Below are 22,307 nucleotides of genomic sequence, written 5' to 3'. Positions count from 1 at the left end.
ACACTACACATTCTGTCCTGCCAAAGCTAAGGATCATCTAATTTTCAACCCCACAGATTTGCATCCCGTGTGTTATAAACGTGTGCATTCAGTATGTATGGATTATTCTGTGTCTGGCCCAACAGTGTATTTAGCTTAGTTTTAATTGTACTTTTTACATGAAGTCCTTCCCTCCCTGGTCTCCCCATCACTCCTAAGTGAGGGATATACTTGGCCTGAGCACCACTTGGTAGGAATAATCTTCCTTGGCTCTTTCACCTTCTCTAGGATAGAGGTTATTAAGCCCAGTTTAACAATTAGAAATGCAATCAGTTTCTTGAATGATGTGGAGATATTTTATAGTTGGTCTTTCTTTAGTTCTCAAAACATGCTTAAATGAGAATTTAAAAGTATTTTACAAAAGTTTCTGACAACAAATATACAAACGATATCTTTATTGACAGTAGGCCAATAAGAACAATCAAATTTAGTTTACAGATAATCAAAAACATTTGAAAAGCAGGACACTAAAACTTCCAAGATTCCCGTGGGAGTACAAACACGCAGTCAGATTAAACTCTTAAGCATAAAAGGAACAAATACTGATATGAAAAAGGCCAGAGCTCTTAGTAAAACTAGCTTAGACTAAGTCCCTTGACCTAAACTGCAGTTAGAAGACATATGGGACAGCTCCTGGTTATGTGATACTTAAGAGGGAAAAAAGGCAGATTCCATGAGGTCTCCAGGAGGCTGTGTGGGATGGAGCAAGAGCAGAGAGCTGTGAAGCCCTTCTCTACTGATGTACAGGGTGGTCAGCTCTAGATCAATAAACAAAGGGTGTGGAAAACACACTAAGTACTTCTGATTGATGCTCAGCCACTTGTTAATAGATGGAATGTTTGTGTCCCCACCCCCACCCCCCAATTCACCTTGAAACTTAATTCCCAAAGTGCTGGTATTTGGAAGCGGGGCCTTTGGGAGGTGATGAGGTCATGAGGGGAGTCCTCACAAACATGCCCTCATGAAAGAGGCCCCAGAGACCTTCCCAGCCCTTCCACCATGGGAGGACACAGCAAACAGATGGCCATCTGTGGACCAGGAAGGGGCCTCATCAGACATTCTACCAGGGTCTTGATCCTGGACTTTCCAGTCTCCAGAACTGTGAGACAGTTGTTTATAAACAAACCACTTAGTGACATTTCATTACAGCAGACTAAACTGACTCATCACTTCATTAAAATATGTTAAGTCAATCCTTCCTTGAATAGTACAGGTTTGAACTTCACAGGTCCACTTACATGCATGTTTTTAATAAATACAACCTGCCCTCTTTATTTTGTTTTGCATCAGCAGATTCAACCAACCATGGATGCAAATTTCCATCCATGGTTGGTTGAATCTGAGAATGCAAAAGCCTCAGAAACGGAGGGCCAACTGTACTACATCATTTTCTGTAAGGGACTTGAGCACCCATGGATTTTAGCTCCTGGAAACTAATGAGAGAAAAGAGTAATTGTGTGCTAGATTCTCTACCTGCAGTCTTAGCCTCACAAGAGCCTTGAGGGATGACCTGTTCCCATTTCACAGATAAGACTGGGGCTCAGAAAGAAGTAGCTTTTCAGTCACATAATTGCCAAGTGGAGGTGATAGAATTCAAACCCACTAATCTTGTGTTAGCCAAGTATTGGCTGCCAAATGATGAATGAACTTTGTCTCACTCAAACACCTGGAATGTTGAGAAACAGCAAGTATTTCAGGCTTTTTGGGACATGAAGTCTCTGCCTTAACTACTTAATTCCACTATTTTAGTACAAAAACAGCTACACATGACATGTAAATAATGAGTGAGGCCCAGTTCCAATTAAACACTATTTACAGAAATAGGTGGTGGGTCCAGGCCAGTTTGTCAATTCCTGCTTCAGGTTGTTAATCTGAGTATCAAGTGATGAGAGGGCTGAGCTCCTTTTTATTTTGTCCTATGTCAGCCATTCTCCTAGTTTCGTCTCTCAAGAGTTCCACCTCTTTGAAAGATTTTTTTTTTTTAAATTCTTTTCAAAGCCTGTCCTTAGTCCTTTACACTCTATTTCCTATTGCTTTGGTTTCCATTATTGCTGGCTTTAGACCTGACCTTGATTTCTATTACCCCCACTTTAAACTCTTCCTCTCCTTTTCCTCAATGATAGAACTAAGGTATACGGAGGGAACAATGAGAACTGTAAGGAGTAATGGGGATAATGTGGAGGGGAAAAGCATGGGCTGGCTGTTGAGTGTTCATCAAGGACAGGATTTAGGAGAAGAGGAAATCTGCAACTGTTTCCTCTCTCTTTTCTATAATCTTCTTTTCACAGTTTGTTAGTCTCTGTAACAATAAAATAAAAAGTCTATAACAAGACTTTTGTGTGGAGGCCTGCTAAATATTTATTTGAACTCTTGCTTTTGTGTTTCCATCCCACTACAAGGTCTTTGGTCACCCACGAAACTTATGTCAAGATCAGTGTGGCTCTGTGCCTTTTCTACCTTCTCCAGGGCTCTGCGATACAACAAAGACCAATACACAGGAGATCGATGACCAAAAATGTGCATAATGTGAGGTCTGAGGATATATTTCTTGTGCCTCAGAGCTGCTCCAGGTCTTCTTCTTGCCTGGGACTCTAAATGGAACAGCACAGTGAATCAGTCAACTTTCTAGACTCTCCATATCCCAGGGGCTTTTTCTCAAAGTGACAAAACTTACTTTACACAGAGCAGAATGAGGTAAAGGAGTGAAATCTCCCTAATTCTGTGGTTACAGAAAACCAAGGATTTATTCAGTGTCAAAGATAAGGAAAGAGGGACCTGAAAAAAAACTATAGTTAAGGTTCCAACTCTTTCCCTATCTCAAGGTCACTTTCAAGGAAGTGTGCAGTGAGGATGTACCCAGCAGAGGGGTAATAACCATCTAAGTGTCAGCCTAATCCATGTGGGCGTAACTCAGACCCCATTTGTTCATCAATTGAGACAGCGGCCTTTGGGGCTGGGAGGGAAGCCAGAGTGTATTTCAACTCTAATTTTTAAATTTTTATAGTTAATGTAAAAGAAATGACATTCTCCAGATAGCTGGGTGTCCACTTTGGATTTGAAAATAAACAGCTCTGTGTCTTCCTGATAAGTGAGGATACGAACCCTCAGCCTCACCTACAAGATAAGGATGTCCTTACACAGTGAGATGCAGTAGCAGGCTTTGGCGTGACAAAGAGGGGGAACTGGACTTCACAATGACTGTATTGCTACCCACTCCCAAGGACTTTCTGAATTTCTAAAAAATAGCATTGTGGGTAGCGGGGTGGTGGTTTAGGGATCAACCTTTGAGATTTCTGGCTGGAAGCATTCAAAATGATCAAATCAATGGATAGAAGAAACATTCTGCTTATGGCTCAAAACTATTGTATTACGTGAGTAGAATTAGATGCACACAGAACTGTTTCTCAGGCAGCATTTTTTGGGTCTTCTTCCTAAACCATTCAGGTATTTAACATGCAATAACACCAACTTACATTCCTTTGCACTCAAGTCATTTTTCAGGGCTGCTCTTCCATGTGAATCCTCTGATGTCTGATGAGGGACGAACTGCACTTAAAGCTCTTCCCACACTCGTTACACCTGTAGGGTTTCTCCCCAGTATGAGTTCTCTGGTGTTGAATAAGGGCTGATGAATGAATGAAGGCTTTGCTGCACTCGTTACATTTGTATGGTTTCTTGCCAATATGAATTCTTTGATGTTTAGCGAAATTGGAGCTTCGGCTGAAGGTTTTCCCACACTCGTGACACTCGTAGGGTTTCTCTCCCGTGTGAATCCTCTGATGCTGGACAAGATGTGTGCTCTGACTGAAGGTCTTCCCACATTCGCTGCACTCATAGGGTTTTTCTCCGGTGTGAACCCTCTGATGTTTGGTAAGTGATGAGCAGTGGCTAAAGGCTTTCCCACACTCCTGGCATTTGTAAGGTTTCTCTCCAGTGTGAGTTCTTTGATGTTTAATGAGCGCTGAGGAATGAATGAAGGCTTTATCACACTCGTTACATTCATAGGGCTTCACCCCCGTGTGGATCAGCTGGTGCTGCACAAGGTGGGTGCTTCGATTAAAGCCTTTCCCACACTCGCCGCACTCATATGGTCTCTCTCCGATGTGAATCCTCTGATGAATGGCAAGGGATGCACTTTCGGTGAAGGCTTTTTTGCACTCACTGCACTCGAAGAGAATTCTTGTGTGAGTTCTCTGATGTTTGGTTAAATTAGCCCTGTGGCTGAAAGATTTCCCACAGTCTGCACAGCTGTAGGGCTTCTCCCCTGTATGGACCCTCTGGTGTCGAATGAGCACTGAGTGGTAAGTGAAGAGTTCACCACAGTCATTGCATTTATGAGGTTTCTTTTCTTTATAGGTCCTCTGCTTTTTCATTAAGGTAGATTTCTGTTTCAGTCTTTTTTCAAGGGTGTGGAAGGCATAGGGTCCTTTGGGAACTCTGTCTTGAGTGAGAAGGACTGACTTCTGGCCTAGGTTTTTCCAGTAAACATCATGCTCAGGGGCTCTCTCTTCTGGGAGTGAATTCATGTGGGTGAACATTCCTCTCCAGTGTCTCTCCTGACTTCCCTGCTGATTCTCCAACCACCCTTCACAGTCGAGAGTTGTTTCTGTGCTGGAGTCACAGACACTGTCCCTTGTCAGTCTGTCTATGACTGCAACCTGGCATGATTCTTCTTTGGAAAAATCTTGCACTGAAGTTGAATCCTTGCTTCTGGGACTAGTCTCCGAGTCTGAAAGAAATTGGAAATGCAAATTTCCTTCGTCCTCTGAGTTTGACAAAATGGCAGTTCTGTAACAGGTCAGAGTTAATGAAGGTGAAAAGCATGGCTTCAATGAGGAAGTAGATTTGACTCCTGGAAGATGATTTGCAAAGAGAAGCAAATGGAGGGGAACGAATGTGCAGAGTATGCAGATAAATCAGTACACCATCTGACCCAGGAGGCAGAATAGGGCAAAAGATGACCAGAAAGACAAGAGGAAGGATGGAGAGGAAGTGCTATATTGCTGGATGAGCAGGAAATGAGTATCCCAGATCAAGACAGGGGAGGAACAACCTCTCAGAGAACACCAAGTGCTGTCTATCAGAAACAGCCAGGCAGTCACCACCTTGGTGCAGGCACAGTGATGACTTCTAAGTTTCCAGACACCCAGCCCTACTCAATCCTACTATGCACTCCATTTTCAGTTGGAAAATATCCCCTAAGAATGCGTTTATAATATCCCCATTCAAAAATCTATGACTTCCCTAAGATATAATGGCAAATATATTAAATTATACCTGCACAAGGCTACACATTACAACACTAATTGAGGTAGCAAAACTGGTAACATCTCAAATATTCTATAGAGAACTGATTAAATCATGGTGTATACACACAATGGAATATGTGCAACTTAAAAAAATAGGAGAATGATCACTACATAATTGCTAGGAGGTGATCTTCAGGATACATTAAATAGACTTAAGAAACCCCAGCAAACTGGAAAGGAGTGTGTTGTGTTTGGTTTGCTACTTTGAGAGATATAGATATTATCGACACATTTGGTTACATTTTCCAAAATCAAGGACAGATACATGAAATACTATTAAGTAAGATTACCCACAGAAAGAGCACCAGAATACAAGACAGCAGGGGCAGTAGCCAACCTCTCTGAATATATCTACTATATATCTATCAGAATTTTTGTGTTGAATATGAAATTATAAAGCTAAGATAATTTATAAAGAGTATAGTTCCAAAGAATAAATAAGTAGTTCAGTGAAATCCATTTGACTAGATAAATTCTTGGTTGCCTAAAAAAAGGTCTGGTAGGAAAAAAGTCTGGTAGCTGGATAGGTGGACTTCCCAGATGGCCCAGTGGTGAAGAATCTGTCTGAAATGAAGGAGACACGGGTTCAATCCCTGGGTTGGGAAGATCTCCTGGAGGAGTAAATGGCAATCTACTCCAGTATTCTTGCCTGAGAAAGCCCATGGACAAAGAAGCATGGTGGGTTAATGGGGTCGCAAAAGAGAGATGATTTAGCAACTAAACAACAACAAACAACAGAAAATGAAACAGAAGAGCAATTTCAGAAACAGTCAAGTATAAAAAGGAATTAAGGACAATACAAAGGTGGAATTTCAGTCAGTGAACTAAAGATAATTGGTTTTTAAAGCAAATGGTCCTGTGACTTATTAAACACTCAGAAGACAAGTTAGACCTGTCCCTCATTCCACATAGTCAGATGAACTCTGTTCATTTATCTACTCGTCTATCCATTCATTCAATGATTATCTATTAGGTATGCTAGGCTCTGGGGAAAAACAAACAGTCCCTATGTACACAAGGGGAGAAAAAAATTTAGTCTGACATCCATGAATACATATAAAAAATGCACCGTAGTAAGAAATAAAAGGCAAATGATGCTGTGAAAGATTATAAGGGGAATCCAGGGGGGTGGGGGTGGGGGAGTCCTCCCTGAGATGGTAAATCACTGAGCTGAAATCCAAGTGGAGTTGGGGTCCGGGTGAGTGTTCTAGGTAACAGGTACAGATGCAGAAGTGAGCCTTCCAGGTAGAGGAAATGATATGTACAGAAGCCCCAAGGTGAGAAGCAGTACTTAGGAAGAGCACAGCAGTTGAGAGCATGGACTCTGAAATCAGAACGTCTGAATTTAAAACCAGCTCTGCCACTTCCAGCCATGTGACCTGGCCCAAGGTATTTAACTTTTCTACTTTAGCTTCCTTACCTGTAAGATGGAGCAAAAACAGTACCTGCTTCATGAAGAATAAAAACAACACCTACCTCAAGGAACATTAAATGAGGATATTTATAAAACACTGAGGACCCTGATACAGCATAGGTGCTATGTAAGTTGTTTGTAAAATATAAATTGATGTAATGCTAGTATGGGCAGTGATTTCAAAATGTGGTCTGTGGACCTCTGGGAGTCTCAAGGTTCAAAACTGTTTTCAAAATAATACTTGGATCTTATTGGCCTTTTTCACTGTCTTGACGTTTGTCTTGCAACATTTATGTTGTAAAAGTAATGGTGGTGAAACTGCCCACCACTTATGCACAAATCAGGACAAACACCAGATATACTAGTAGCTGTTACATTTTCCCCTGCTGTGTACTCTCAGTTAACAAAAAAAAAAAAAAAAAGAAAAAGCCAGTTTCATTGTGGAAACAATAGGAAACATTATTAATTTATTAATTTTAATTTATTAAACTTTGACTACACACCCTTTTAACATTCTAGATGATGAAATAGGAAATATTCATAATGCAAGTCCACTCATATCAAAATATGGTGCTTGTCTTGAGGCAAACCATCCATTGTGGAAGCAGTCAGTTTTTCTTTTTTAAATAGACTAGCACTTATACTTGAAAGAATGACTGACAACTATGTTATCTATGTTGGGTATCTGGCAGATATTCTTTCAAAACTGAAAAAAAGATAAGCCTACCATTTCAAAGAAAATGACTGACAGTATTTGAAAAAATGTGAGCTTTTAGGCAGAAATTAGAATTTTGGAAAACTTTTACCTCCCACCGAGAGCTTGATAGTTTCCTAATACTTAAAGGCTTTTCTGATAAGGTCAGGGGTGATACTGAAAATTGTGCTTTTAAAATACTGCATAATGTGTCAATATTTGGAAGATCTGCCTAACTTGGTAAACCAAAATTTTCCAAAAGATCAATAGATTTTAAGAGTATGAAAAGTTCAAAGATATGGTTTCAGATGTACCTGCACCTAACCTTTAGGAAACTACTACTTGCCCAATTTTGGTGTATAATCAGGAGAAAAGCCAAAATTATCTGAAAAGGCTATAAAACACTCCCACTTCTTCCAACTAAATATTGGTGTGAAGCAATATTCTTCATACAGGCCAACCAAAACAATGCATCACATCAAGCTGCATTCAGAAGCAAATGTAATTATAAAGCTGTCCTCTATTAGCCATATACAAAAAGACCTGCAAAAATGTAAAACAATGCCATTCTTTTCAATAAATTTCTGTTGTAGAGAAATAATTTTTATTTAAATTGTGTTATTTGTGTTAACATGTGATGGGTTTATAATTGTTATTTCTAAATTAATCATACAATAGTTTAAAATCTTTCTCACTTTTAATTTCTAATATGGTAACTACTGGTAGATATAACCCACATAAACAAAAGCTTGCTAGGATTCTCAACAATTTGGGGAGTTAAATAGGTTCAATGATGCTAAAACCATTAAGAGTTGCTAAGATAAGGTACAAAATCGGAGGGAAAGTAGGTATGAAGCAGGGCTGGATATTATGAGTGAGGGACAGATTTTACAAGTGTCTGTAGGCCTTGAGGATTTTGGCTGTCATCCTAAGAGCAATGGGAAGCCACGGACCAGCCCTAAGCAAAAGGGTGATGCCATCAGACTTGCATTTTGAAAACATCACTCACTGCCACATGAAGAATGGAGTTTACAGGGGTAAGAGTGGAGTCAGGGAGATGACCTCAGATGAAAGGGAGACAGAGGGATGTTAATGGTGATCAGATAAACACAAGGACGAACTGGATAAAGGTGAAGGGGTTATGTAAAGATTGTTCAGATTTCTGACATGTACAATTTGATAAGCAGCGAGTATCATTAATACAATTATTGGAAGAGGATCCTGTTAGGGGGATGGAGAATTTGGGCACATACGAGGCATTCAGTTTTCAACATGTTGTACTTTCGCATCTCTGACATAAGCAAGTAGAGACAGCATGTGGGATCTTAGTACCTTGACTAGTGATTGAACCCGTGGTTCCTGCACTGTAAGCAAGGAGTCTTAACTACTGGACCACCAGGAAGTCCTGACTTTTTTAGCATCCCATGGGACTGTTCTTTCTGAAGACCCCCATCTATCTGACTCACCTGAGCAGCTGCTTTTGGGGGCTTTTCTCTCAAGCAGCAGTTGTTCTTTTCCATTCTCCAAACTGTGGTTCTCAGGTTTGGAAACTGGAAGCCCTGCTCATTAGAAAAATTAAAAAAAAAAAAAAAAGGAACTTAGCTCTTGGTGATGGGTATAAAGCTCTGTCCCAGAGCACAGGCCCAACCCCTGGATCCACAAAGACAAGACACAATAGGAAGTTCTGGAATAACGGAGGTGGAAGCCTATAAATGAAGCTTAAAACATGCGCAGCAAGAGTCTGGGCACAGTAAAGAGTCACACGCATTTGAAAAGACAAACATTTAGCCTGTAAAAAATGGAAAAAAAAAAAAAAAGAATTTCTCACTTGTTTATTACGGGAGTCCCAGGGAGATACTGCTCATCAGTCCTCAGCTCAGGGAAAGAGCTGGGTGAAGTGGGACCCCTGCAGCAGCACCATGAGCCTGGGGGTCTATGAGTCTATGATTAGTTGTTTTTGATGTTTTCCTTTCTTTCTTCTTTAGTTACTAGAACCCACTTTCTTATGGAATTTATTACATAATTTGGGAGGAGCTAAGATAGTTCCTTCGACTCCTCATAGAAACACGTACATGTGCATGCATGTGTGTGCATGCACATACTTGCACACAAGCATACCACACAGAGGTGGACACAGGATCCAAACTGGCCAGAGCGTTCACTATTTCCCTGGCTTGAGTAACTGTCTCATGATGGACACATGAACCTATCTGCTGAAACTCCCAGGACAGAAGCCCTCTTTCTTTCCTCAGCTCTGTAACTGGGAAGAACGATGTAATCCTAGAGAGGCCAAAGGCCATCTCTGCCCACAAGGAGATTCAGGCAAACCTATGGCATGTCATTAAAAAATAAGCAGATAAAAGAAACTCCTGACACCGTACCCGATTCCCTTTCAAGCTAGTGTGAATTCAGTTTCTGTCACCTGAATCCAAAGACTCCTAATAAAAGAAAACAAGCCCAGACATTTCACCAAGACCTTACAGCATCAACAGATTGTCTCTGGGCCCAAAGGGACCAACACTTTACATAATTTCTGGCTTTGTTAAGCTACTTCACGTCAATAAAACAGTGAGGTCCCCATAAGCAGGTCAGGAGTCACAGCGAGAGTCTGTCCTTACAGAGTGAGACCAGGTTCCTGTAGTTCTCCAGCATCACGTCCCTCTGGGCAGGATCCAGCCTCCCCCACTCCTCTGGGGTAAAGTCCATGGCCACATCCTTGAAGGTCACTGATGCCTAAGATACAAAACATACTTCTGTTCACCATTCGTCTCTCTGCAGCCTCCCTCTCAGTTTCTGCTGGCCCTGGGGTAAGCACGTAGACGTACTCAACAGGGGGAATGACTACAGTGAGAGACAAGCATTCTCATGTGTTCTGGACTTTCCATGTGAAGTCGCTGGGTAACAATTATGTGCCAGGCACACTGTCCAAGATCCAACATGAGAATCAAAGAAGATCATGGTTTCTGCACTGAGAGACTATCATTTTTTCTGGGGAATAAAGAGTTAGAACAGGATCCACTGAATCAACAAAACAGTTTGGCAAAGTAAATGAAATATAGGCAGAGACAAAAAGCACATCTGTATAATTCTCCTTCTGAGTCCTCAATAAAAAACTTGAAAGATAATTTACACAGAGCTTGTGACTGGACAAGCTGTGGAACAGACGGGCATCAAATTCAGTGAAGCATGGAATCAATTCAAAGCAAAAAGCATTAAACTGGAAAATGACAGCAATAGATTAAGAAAGAGTAGAGATATAAAATGCAAATGTTCATATGTAGGACTGAGTTTATCTAACACTCAAAATACAAAAACTCACTGGAAAAAGACACATACCAGTACTGAATGTTTCTCTTTAAGTGATAGAGAATGGGAATGATATTCCAGGTTGTTGAAATAAATATACCAAATGCTATAACTTGATAGAAAACAACTCTATTTAAATATTCATAAAGCACTTGCAAAAGTAACAAAGTAAATGCTAATAAATTCCAAACAGAAATTAAAAAGCAATAACTGATGGTAATTGAAAAAATTAATTAAAAAATATTAAAATTTCAAAACAATAATGAAATAAAAGGCAAAAATCAATGTCATAAGGCTAAAATTGTACTCAGAAGAAACACTTCCATTTCATTAAAAAATTACTATAATTAAGTGAACAAAGTATCAAGTCAAATTAGAGACAGAACGAGGGAAAACAGAAGGAATTACAGGATAAAAGCAGAAATTAAGGGGAAGAAAATCAAGAAAAATAAGGGACTGGGAAACATGAATAAGAGCAGTATGTTATAGTACTATAACAACATCAACTTCCTGATTCTGGAAAAAGAAAATAATAAAAGAAGTGAAATCTTAAATCCTGGAGAATCTAAATGAAGTACATATATGAGAAATCTTTCTACCACTTGCTACATAAGTCTCAAATTATTTCAAATAAAGTTTCCCAAAATGGAACTAATCTTAGAGACCTAAAAAAATATAGGAATCATCCTTAGAAAATGTAAAAATCATTAATCAGCTATTAAGGAGATAAGATACTATGAAAAAAAATGACTTTGATCCTCCAATCTGCCTATCTATAGCTAAACTGACAGTGGAAATTAACTTCCAAACCATTAAAAAAAAAAAATCAGAAAAACAAACCAAAAAAAAAACAGAAAAAAAAAAAAAAAAAACGCAAACTACTGCACAAAAGGCAGAAAAAAATATAGACGGAGAAAGCATAACAAACAGAATTACAAAAATAACACAGCAACAAAAATGTGAAACACACAAGTAATTATACTAATATGAATAAATTCATTTCCCTTATAAAAAGATTTCTTAAAACAGACACATCCTCTTTACAGAAAAAGAGATCCAGACAAAACCCCCAAAGTTGGGGACTGGGCGGGTGGGTGGGGAAATGGAAGGAAACATAGTATACTACATGTCTGAATTCAGTAGTTCAAGTTCAACGAAAACATATGGAAAAATATCCTTAGTAGGGAGAGGTAGCAAACTGAACTTGGTGAGGTTAGTATGTATAATATACTTTTATATCTATATATGTCTGTGCCTTTCACCTGTACTGTAAGCAAAATTTTAAAACATTAAAAAACAAAATCTGATAAGTAAAAGATTCACAGCCCAGGCAAATTCTAATAAGAAAGACAGCTGCAATATTAGCATCAAACAAAATCTAATGCAATACAAAAAGGACACAGAGAGAATTTTCAAAATTTCCATAAAAGGTTTAATCCATCCTGAAGCTGTAACAACTCTTGAAACTAGTCTCTTGTTGAAATGTATTAAGCATTCACCCTTCTTCTGGTGCTTATACCCTGACTGTCCTCTGGCTGCCATGCCTGGCCACTTTTAGTCCACGCAGTTCTGGCAGTACCAGCTCCACCTCTAACCCACGGGTGGGATACAGGTTTACATGTGTGTGCTCAGGTCTATTCTGTACTCTGATCATCACAGTCAGATATGGCAAATAATGGTCCAAGGAAGGGTATAATACCCATTAGAGTTAACTTTTAGTTCTTCTGGAATCTGGAACGACCAGAAGGGAGGATGTTTTTTTCCTCTGATTTTCAACATGGGAAGATGTAAGCCTAAATTTGTTAGGGGCCAGCCTGCACTAGAAGAAAAGACTGAATGCAAAACACACAGAGAGAAAAGAAAAGGTGACTGAAATGGAGAAAACAGGTTCTAATGTCACTGTCTGAACTTAATATTTGCCAGACTTGGATTTTCCCTTATAATTGTCAATAAACTTGCTTGGGCCAGTTTGAATTGAGTTTTCATTAGCTGCAACTTAAAAGGCTTCTTGAGTGATAGAATCTTCAATATTCATGTAAGACATTCAAGAAACCAACGGACACCACCAAGTACTCAAGGATCCTGAGAAATCACTCTGATAACCGGTAGCAAAGTGCCAGGCCTGCTTTTCACACTCTGGATTAAAGCAGCCAAGAGAGAGGCTAGTGGAGGAATCTCTGGGTTGTGGTATGACACACATCAGGGAGATGTGTGACACACAATCAGGGAGAACTCTTTTCTCCTACCCAAGTTTAATAAAAATTAAAAGTTTTTGGACATGCAAAGAAAGTTGAAAGACTATTATACCAATCACCCATATACTACAACTACCACTTAAATCCAACAACTCTTTTAATATATATATACTTGGCCACACCACAGGGATGAGGGATCTTAGTTCACGGGCTAGGGACTGAACTCCAGCCTCCTGTAGTGGAAGCACAGTCTCAACCACTGGACTGCCAGTGAAGTCCCATTATTAACAATTCTTAATACCAGCCCTTGGGGAAGGGAGAGATTGGAAAGCAAGCTGCAACTTGATAACATGTCACCTCTAAAATACCTGAGCATTCATCATCTTGGAGAGCTGATTAGAATCCTTCTATAGGCTTCCTTTTCCAGTACTTCTTTGAACTATCTGAATAATTATGTTCATAATTCACTCCAGCACTTAAGGTGCTTTCTTAAATTCCTACTTAACAGTCATGTGTATGCTGTTTCCCTCTACTGAAACATACATTTTAAGAAGAGTGCACCACACTATCTTTTAAAATCATTTCCAAATACCAGGCACAGAAATTAGCTGCCACATTAAAGAAGGACAAAGCTCTTTCCATGTCTGCTGAGTGATAAAACTAGATGCACAAGATCCTGTGAAGTAGATAACATTTCCCACCAAATTCACTAGTCACTCGAGCCATCTCTTCGAATCAGAACTCAGCTCTGCAGATGGGCTCTAGCGGGACACAGAAACGCCACTTCAAACAGAAGAGAGTGTGTCCACAATCTGAGAAATAAGGTGAATTTCAATAATCAGCAGAGACTTTCACTCACCTGAGACCTGGCCGTGAGGCGCAAAGCTGCCACTTCTCCCTCTTCTGTGCAGTCTTCTTGGGAAAAGGGAGAATCCTGGGGAGGCAGAGCTAAAGGCAAGAAAGCAGTCATGACAGGACCCAAATGTATCTTGTGATGCAGATTTGCAACTCCTGCCACTGTACTACTGGTGCTCCTTACAGACACTGCTACTGAAGGGGTCCCAATCTGGAAATAACTCAGGAACGCTGCTCTTCGGCGTTTCAATTCATTCAGTTGCTGCTACCCTAACAGATCCTGGAAGATGGCACCCCCTGAGCCTGGAAATTAAAGTCCCCGACGCACCCCCTCCCCCACCAGGCTTAATCTACATTAAATTAATATGGGAAAAACAGGCTCAACAGCTCTGAAAGAAATCACCCTGCAACCTTAGTCCAAAGGTGGACTGCTGGATCCCACCTCCAAATAATTATCATTACTTGAGACTGGGGTAGAACCTCAAAATCCAACAAGCAGGGGTGGGGGAGGGGCGTGGATCTGATGTAGGTCACAGGGCAAACCAAGAAAGCCTTGATCTAGGAGAACTGGAAGCCAGTCACTGACTCCTATGCCTCGTGTCTCCTCTGTAAGACAAAGGATCTGCTCTACTGAAATCAAAGAGTTTTTGTGCAAAGTGGAAAAACAGGTGTGGAAAATGCATGCGTGCTCAGTCGGGTCCAACTTTCTGCGACCCCATGGACTGTAGCCCGCCAGGCCCCTCTGTCTATGGGATTTCCCAGACAAGAATACTGAAGTGGGTTGCTATTTCCTTCCCCAGGGGATCTTCCAGACTCAGGGATTGATCCTTTCTCTCCTGTGTCTCCTGCATTAGCAGGCGGGTTCTTTACCATTGAGCCAACTGGGAAGATGTGTAAGATATTTTTGCCAACCAAAAAGCTAAATCGTCGGACCCATTGATGAGGCTAGGATGGTATAACCACCCAGGAGAAGAAGCTGTGAGACAAAGTGAGAGGCTATGCCCAAGCCTCAGCAGCTATTAATAACATTTCGCTCACATTTTGAGGGAGGCTTTGCTGTGCACCCAGCTGGAGTGGGAAGAGGGGGGATCCCACAGCAAGCTCTCCACTCTCACTCGAAGAGCCCGTCCGTCCCCAGACAAAGGAGCCGGACAACACTGACTCCCGTTCATCAGGAAGGATTCGGGCCCGGCCCCCAGCACAAGTCCAGACCCGCCCGTCTCACCTCTCTTCCCGGGCGTTTCGGCCACATCAGTCTCCATGGTCACCGCCTCCTCCCGGCCCTGAAGGTTCTGCTCTCCCCCCAGCGCAGCCCTCTCGGGGCGGAGGGGCGGGAAGCCCCGAGGCCTCGTGGTCCTCCTTCCCGCCGCCCCTCGGGGGGCTCCTCCAAAAGGCTTCGCTCCGTCCCGAGCCGGCTCGGCCCTCGAAGCTAGTACCTGGAAAGCCGGGACAAGCATCCCTGAGGCTGGGCGCTCGCGCCTGGTGCTGCCGCTCGGGAACCGCGCGGCCGGAGCACCAGCGCCCCGGCCGCCGCCAAGGGGCCGCCGCGCAGACCAAGCCCCCCAGCCGTCCGCCCATCCCGCGCCCCCGGGCCTCGTTCCTGCCCTCGACGCCCCTTCCTCCAGCGAGCACTCCAGCCCGGATCGGTTGCAGACAACTGCCCTGGGGCACTGCCGAGGCCGAGAGAGAGAACCGGCACCTGAGCCACAACTCACCCCCCACCACCGCCTCACAAAGGCTATGAACTTCTTTGGCCAGCGGGGCCGCGCATGCGCAAGAGCAGGGGGTTAGGCTGGCGGGCCTCGTTCGGCCCCGGAACTACGACTCCCAGAAGGCCCCGGGCGCGGCCAGACTCCCGCTCCTTAGCAGGTGGGAGAACGCGTGGCGTGGTTGGGGGAATCCTAGGAGCCGCGGGCTGCCTCCCTCTCGCGAGAGTAGCGGGCGCTTAGCTCGTGCGGGATCCCGCGGACACGCAAGAGAGTGAACGGAAGATCCGCGATACTGCAAGTCCCGCGCTCTGTCTGCACGTGGCGCTGCTGAGGCGTCCTGCTTAACACACTCTAGTGTAAGATGTTCACAGTACTTGGCTCTCCCCACATTCGTCTGCTTTCTCCTAAACTCATCCTTTGCTGTCGAACAGTGTGAAAGGTGTATTTGCAGACCGAGGTGCATGCGTTCGTAGACTACTTGTAATACTGAAAATTCACCCATGTGAGATGGGTGAGTTGAAAAGATTCAGCCAGTTTCAACTGGCTCAACAGATTTGAGCAACAGGTTCTCTGAAAGCATAAAAATTAAATTTATCAAAGGAGGTGTTCTCTCAAGGGAGCACTATTAGTTTCTAATCCTGTTAATGGGCTTCCCTGATAGCTCAGTTGGTAAAGAATCTGCCTGCCATGCGGGAGACCTGGGTTTGATCCCTGGATTGGGATGATCCCCCTGAGAAGGGAAAGGCTACCCGCTCCAGTGTTCTGGCCTAGAGAATTCCAAGGACATAGTCCATGGGATCGCAGAGTCAGACACAACTGAGCGACTTTGACTTTCAGCTATTGGACAAATCTACCCACCTCAAACATTAATTTTTGTCTACACTGTCCCTCTTCTTCTCAGTGAATAATATCACTGCTTACAAATCATTTGCAAAAGCCAGAACCGGAATATCCTCAACTCTCACTGCTTATTCATCACCAAGTCCTATTCACTGTATTCTTTAAATCATTCTCCAGTTTGTTCGTGTTTCTCTTTTCCCTTCAGTATTACCTTAGTGTAATAGTGGTGTGGGTATCCATTCCCTTCTCCAGGGGATCTTCCTGACCCAGGGATCAAACTTGGGTCTCCTGCATTGCAGGCGGTTTCTTTAACATCTAAGCCACCAGGGAAGCCCCATTACCTTAGTTCTAGACACCGACATTTCTCTGGTGGTATGGTACCAGCCTCCTAGCTGATTTCTGTAAGTCAAGTTTGCTTTCCCACCAGTTTGTTAGCCACATGTCTGGCTGGTGATCATTCTAAAGTAAGAATAAGATGTTACATTCCTGCTTAAAACCCTTCAATGGTTTTAAAAAACTTTGGGGGAAAAGATTTTTAGTTCTTGCCATAAAGCACCCCCTGGGATTTCCCTGGCAGTCCAGTGGTTAAGACTCCTCACCTCCATTGCAGTGAGCGCAGATTCAGTCCCTGGTAGGGGGAGTAAGATCCTGCAATCAATGAGACACGGCAAAAAGAAGAAGGTACTCCTTATCCAGTTCCCATTTTCCAAAGTGGTTCCCATGATCTGAGCCTGATGGTATTCACACCTTTGTGTTACCTGCTCCCTGACCTTGAGTGGACTTGTGACTTACTTTTAACCTATAAAATGCAACAAAGGTGACATGATTCTAATGCTTGTTTTGCTAGGAGAATCCTCCTTGCTGGCATTGGTGAAACAAGTATGATATTGGGGAAATCCCCAAGACAAGAAACTGTCAGCCCAGAAAGACAGATGAGGACTAACCCTTGCCAACAACCCCCAGATGCTTGGAAGTGGATCAACCCTAGTAGAGTCTTCACATGAGAAACAGTCTTGGCTGACACCTTGACAGCCCGCTGCAAGGACCCAGCTAAGCTCTGCCTGGACCTTCATACACAGATACTGTGAGATAACGAATGTGTGATATTTTCAGCCACCAAGTATGTAGTAATATTGTTAGACAGAAAATGGTAACTAACACAGCATCCTAATGTAAATGGCTAGGTCCTTGTCCCAAACCCAACCTGGGTGCCTCTGGAAGGAGGGAGGTTGTTGAGTTAAGAAACTAATGAAAAATGGATTGGAGACCTTCTGAGAGACAGATGGCTACAGTCTGCCCTAGGGTGTGTGTGCGCATGTGTCTAGATGGGGATGGAATGGTAGCAGCGATGAAAAGCACCAGATGCCACGAGGGGACTCAGGGGTGTGCTCTGGGAGTGGGGGTGCTTTCTGATGTCTTGTGTGCTCCTTTCTACTCTCTCTGACATCACTCTGGGGAAATCTTTGTCAACTCACCATAGCACAGGGTAACCTTACAGCTGGGCTGGGAGAGGAGTGGATGCTAACAGATACAAGCAGCTCCACCTCCAAGGGTTTTATTCACCTTTGTCCCACCCTGATCCACATGAACACCCAAATATGTATGCGCATGCAGGAACATACATGCAGTCAGCCAGGTGATTACTGCAAAACAGAGGTAAAAATAGATTTATTATTACATAAGATCACCTGGTAGGAAGAGGGTGATAAACGGGGAGTGGTCTTGACCATGTTTTAACACCATAGATTCTCTGCTTTGAAAATCACTCAGTTTCCTCTGACTTCCCTGATGGCTCAGCTAGTAAAGAGCCCACCAACCAGTGCAGGAGATGCAAGACACTCAAATTCGATTCCTGAGTGGAGAAGATCCCCTGGAGAAGGAACTGGCAACCCACTCCAGTACTCTTGCCTGGGAAATCCCATGGACAGAGGAGCCTGACAGGCTACAGTCCACAGGGTGGCAAAGAGTTGGATACAACTAGCAACTAAACATGGAGACGGCAATGGCAACCCACTCCAGTACTCTTGCCTGGAAAATCCCATGGACAGAGGAGCCTAGTAGGCTGCAGTCCATGGGGTCGCTAAGAGTCGGACACGCCTGAGCATCTTCACTTTCACTTCTCACTTTCATTCATTGGAGAAGGAACTGGCAACCCACTCCAGTGTTCTTGCCTGGAGAATCCCAGGGACGGGGGAGCCTGGTGGGCTGCCGTCTATGGGGTCGCACAGAGTTGGACACGACTGAAGTGACTTAGCAGCAGCAGCAGCAGCAGCAGTAGCAACTAAACAACAGCTCTTGGGTCAACCAATGGTCACATCCTCTTGTTGACTTCCTCCAACAATGAATAGCAAAGAAGAACTTCTGACAACCTCCAGAGACTAAACATGGATCACTTACAAGACAAAAAAAAAGAATGATTTGTTTTGTTCAATGAGTGCTAAAAGCAGTGCCTGGGATTGCCCTGATGGTCCAGTGGTTAAGACTCCATCTGCCGATGTCGGGGACAGTGGTTTGACCCCTGGTCTGGGAAGATTCCACATGCCTGTAGGACAGGTGCTACAACTACTGAAGCCTGTGCTCTGGAGCCCGTGCTCCACAATAGAAGCCACCCCAGTCAAATGCCCACACAGCGCAACTACAGAGTAGCTTCCACTCATCACAACTAGAGAAAAGCCGGTGGGCAGCAATGAAGACCCAGCACAGCCAAAATTAAATTAAAAAAAAAATGGAAAAAACCCAGTTCCTGGCATTTTGTGGCCCCTCAATGAATAATAATTGACTGAGTAAATCTGACTTGTCAGTAGCACTGACTACAAAAAGAAAATGACCTTTTCAAATTGTAAAAGATAAAGCTTTCAGTCTAGGGTTTTACATGTTACTTAAGAATCATGTAAGTGAAGGCACTATTTAAATCTTCTGTTTTAGGGCATCGTCACCCTGTTTATAGTAGGTCTTGGTGTAGTTTTGTGGGCCCTGGTTTCAATGGCAATTTAATCTTCAGAGCCTTTGTGGTGCTATTTTGGTCAGCTTGGTTGATCTGGTGCTGTTGGAGCTCTACCTGGTCTCTGCCGATACGGCCTGAGTGGGTGGAAAGGGAATGCAACTGGGTGGGTAGGGGGTCGTCTGCCCATGAGGAAGAGGCACCTCCTGGGGAGAGTGCTTTGTGTGGTGGCACCTCCCTGCCAGTACCAGTAGCACCCAGCCATCTGGTGTCTCTAGGGGTGTGTGTGTGTGTGTTTGGGGGGCAGGGGGGACTCCCCAGACTGGCTGGGACTGAGCGTACTTCCTGGACCTCTGCTAGTGCCACCTAGAACCTGGTTTCTCTCTGTGAGTGAGTGGAGTCTCAGGTTTTCGGGGGTCAAAGAGGGTTCTCAAGGAGGATCCCCCTTGTCAGTGCCACTTCACCCCGACTTCAGCTCTAGGTGGGGGGGAGGAGACTCAAGTCCAAGGGGTACGGCAGCTTCCTGTCTGGGTGATGTGGCAGTCGCTGGCTGAAGTGCCGTGATGAGGCTGCAGCGTGGTCCGCTGTGAGTTCCCTCTGCAGGATCTGAGCCGAGCGTGGGGGTGTGTGTGTGTGCCGGGAGTCACCATGCTTGTTCCTTCTGCCTGAGGCAGCTGGGAGTCACTGGATAAGAATGGATTTTCTTGTTCCTGAATTGAAAGCTCAGAATCTCGTAAAGCTGTGAAAAGCACTGTTGAGTGAGTGACCCTGGCCAAGAGCTCACTCCTTCCAGCTGATGTTAGGAACGAAAACCTTTGCCTAATGTGAGCTGTTTATGAGTGAATGAACAAACAGAGTTTAGTTATTTACTTTGCATTCACGAGACTCTTAGGTTCTCAGCCAGGGGTGATTTTGCCCCCAGAGGGGACAGTTGCCAGTGTCTGGAGACATTTTCTCTGTCACCACTTGGGGAGAGAGTGTCACTCGTCTCCAGAAGGTGCTGGTTTCCATGGGGTGCTGCTGAACCTCCCATAGTGTGCACGAAACAGCCCCCCATCCCCCGACAATGGCAACAGCTCGAGGCGGAGAAACCCTCAGGTTGGTGACATGCCATGGCAGCACATGGCCACCAGATGGCAGTCATGCCTGCTGCTAAGATGTTCGATCACAAGCGCTTGCAAGCCCCAGGTGCATTCTCCTGGGGCTCAGTTGTGTCTGACTCTGCAACCCCACGGACTGTACAGCTCACCAGGCTCCTCTGTCCATGGAGTTCTCCAGGCAAGAATACTGGAGTGTGTTGCCATGCCCTTCTCCAGGGGATCTTAAAGTACAATATAAGGGTTCCTCTGTTCCCCTGCAAGTCTTACCCTTAAAGAAATGAGTTTGGGACTTCCCTGGTGGTTCAGTGGTTAAGAATCCAGCTGCCAGTGCTCGCTTTGGCAGCACATATACTAAAATTGGAACGATACAGAGAAGATTAGCATGGCCCCTGCACAAGGATGACACGCAAATTCATGAAGCGTTCCATATTTTTAACAGTGTGGAGATTTCTTAAAAAACTGGAAATAGAACTGCCATATGACCCAGCAATCCCACTTCTGGGCATACACACCGAGGAAACCAGATCTGAAAGAGACACGTACACCCCAATGTTCATCGCAGCACTGTTTATAATAGCCAGGACATGGAAGCAACCTAGATGCCCATCAGCAGACGAACGGATAAGGAAGCTGTGGTACATATACACCATGGAATGTTACTCAGCCATTAAAAAGAATTCATTTGAATCAGTTCTAATGAGATGGATGAAACTGGAGCCCATTATACAGAGTGAAGTAAGCCAGAAAGATAAAGACCATTACAGTATACTAACACATATATATGGAATTTAGAAAGATGGTAACAATAACCCTATATGCAAAACAGAAAAAGAGACACAGATGTATAGAACAGACTTTTGGACTCTGTGGGAGAAGGCGAGGGTGGGATGTTTCAAGAGAACAGCATCGAAACATGTATATTATCTAGGGTGAAACAGATCACCAGCCCAGGTTGGATGCATGAGACAAGTGCTTGGGCCTGGTGCACTGGGAAGACCCAGAGGGATCAGGTGGAGAGGGAGGTGGGAGGGGGGACCGGGATGGGGAATACATGTAAATCCATGGCTGATTCATGTCAATGTATGACAAAACCCACTGCAATGTTGTAAAGTAATTAGCCTCCAACTAATAAAAATAAATGAAAAAAAAAAAAAAGAATCCAGTTGCCAGTGTGGGGGACACAGGTTCCATCCCTAGTCGGGGAAGATCTCAGGCGCAGGGCAACTAAACCCATGCTCTGCAACAAGAGAAGTCACTGCACTGAGAAGCCCGCACACCACAATTAGAGACTAGCCCTTGCTCACCACAACTAGAGAAAGCCTGTGCACAGCAACAAAGATAAAATAAAAATAAAATAGCACAGCCAAAAATAAAAAAGAATTGAGTTTGAATCTGAATCTTTCCTCATGTATGTGTGTATGTGTATGTTTATATGTGTATGTACACACACATATGTCACCAGTATCGTACTGTTTGTTTTGTTTTACAACTCACTTTTTTCCTCAACATTATACTCTGGATATCTTTACAAGTCCTCTTGAGCTACCATGTGCTTTATTTATTTATTTTTTTTTTCATTTATTTTTATTAGTTGGAGGCTAATTACTTTACAACATTGCAGTGGGTTTTGTCATACATTGACATGAATCAGCCATGGATTTACATGTATTCCCCATCCCGGTCCCCCCTCCCACCTCCCTCTCCACCTGATCCCTCTGGGTCTTCCCAGTGCACCAGGCCCAAGCACTTGTCTCATGCATCCAACCTGGGCTGGTGATCTGTTTCACCCTAGATAATATACATGTTTCAATGCTGTTCTCTTGAAACATCCCACCCTCGCCTTCTCCCACAGAGTCCAAAAGTCTGTTCTATACATCTGTGTCTCTTTTTCTGTTTTGCATATAG

General features: G+C 43.5%; 1 protein-coding gene and 1 non-coding gene across 2 annotated transcripts; one reads left to right on the top strand and one right to left on the bottom strand.

The window, feature by feature from the left end:
- Nucleotides 1-3,517: 3,517 nt before the first annotated feature.
- On the bottom strand, nt 3,518-15,542 carry ZNF286A (zinc finger protein 286A). The gene is made up of 5 exons (XM_070479149.1): nt 15,038-15,542; nt 13,817-13,905; nt 10,075-10,189; nt 8,923-9,015; nt 3,518-4,768 (listed from the first exon to the last, which is right to left on the bottom strand). The coding sequence occupies exons 1-5, from the start codon at nt 15,267-15,269 to the stop codon at nt 3,537-3,539; spliced, it is 1,761 nt and encodes a 586-aa protein (XP_070335250.1). The 5' UTR covers nt 15,270-15,542; the 3' UTR covers nt 3,518-3,536.
- Nucleotides 15,543-20,729: 5,187 nt separating this feature from the next.
- On the top strand, nt 20,730-20,836 carry LOC139039358 (U6 spliceosomal RNA). Its single transcript, XR_011492664.1, has one exon. It is a non-coding gene; the product is annotated as a U6 spliceosomal RNA (small nuclear RNA).
- Nucleotides 20,837-22,307: the final 1,471 nt, after the last annotated feature.

Source organism: Odocoileus virginianus, chromosome 17, assembly GCF_023699985.2.
Source record: "Odocoileus virginianus isolate 20LAN1187 ecotype Illinois chromosome 17, Ovbor_1.2, whole genome shotgun sequence".
In the NCBI taxonomy this organism is placed as follows: Eukaryota; Metazoa; Chordata; class Mammalia; order Artiodactyla; family Cervidae; genus Odocoileus; species Odocoileus virginianus.
Note: the sequence above shows the minus strand (reverse complement) of the source record. Positions and strands in the feature narration are given on the sequence as shown.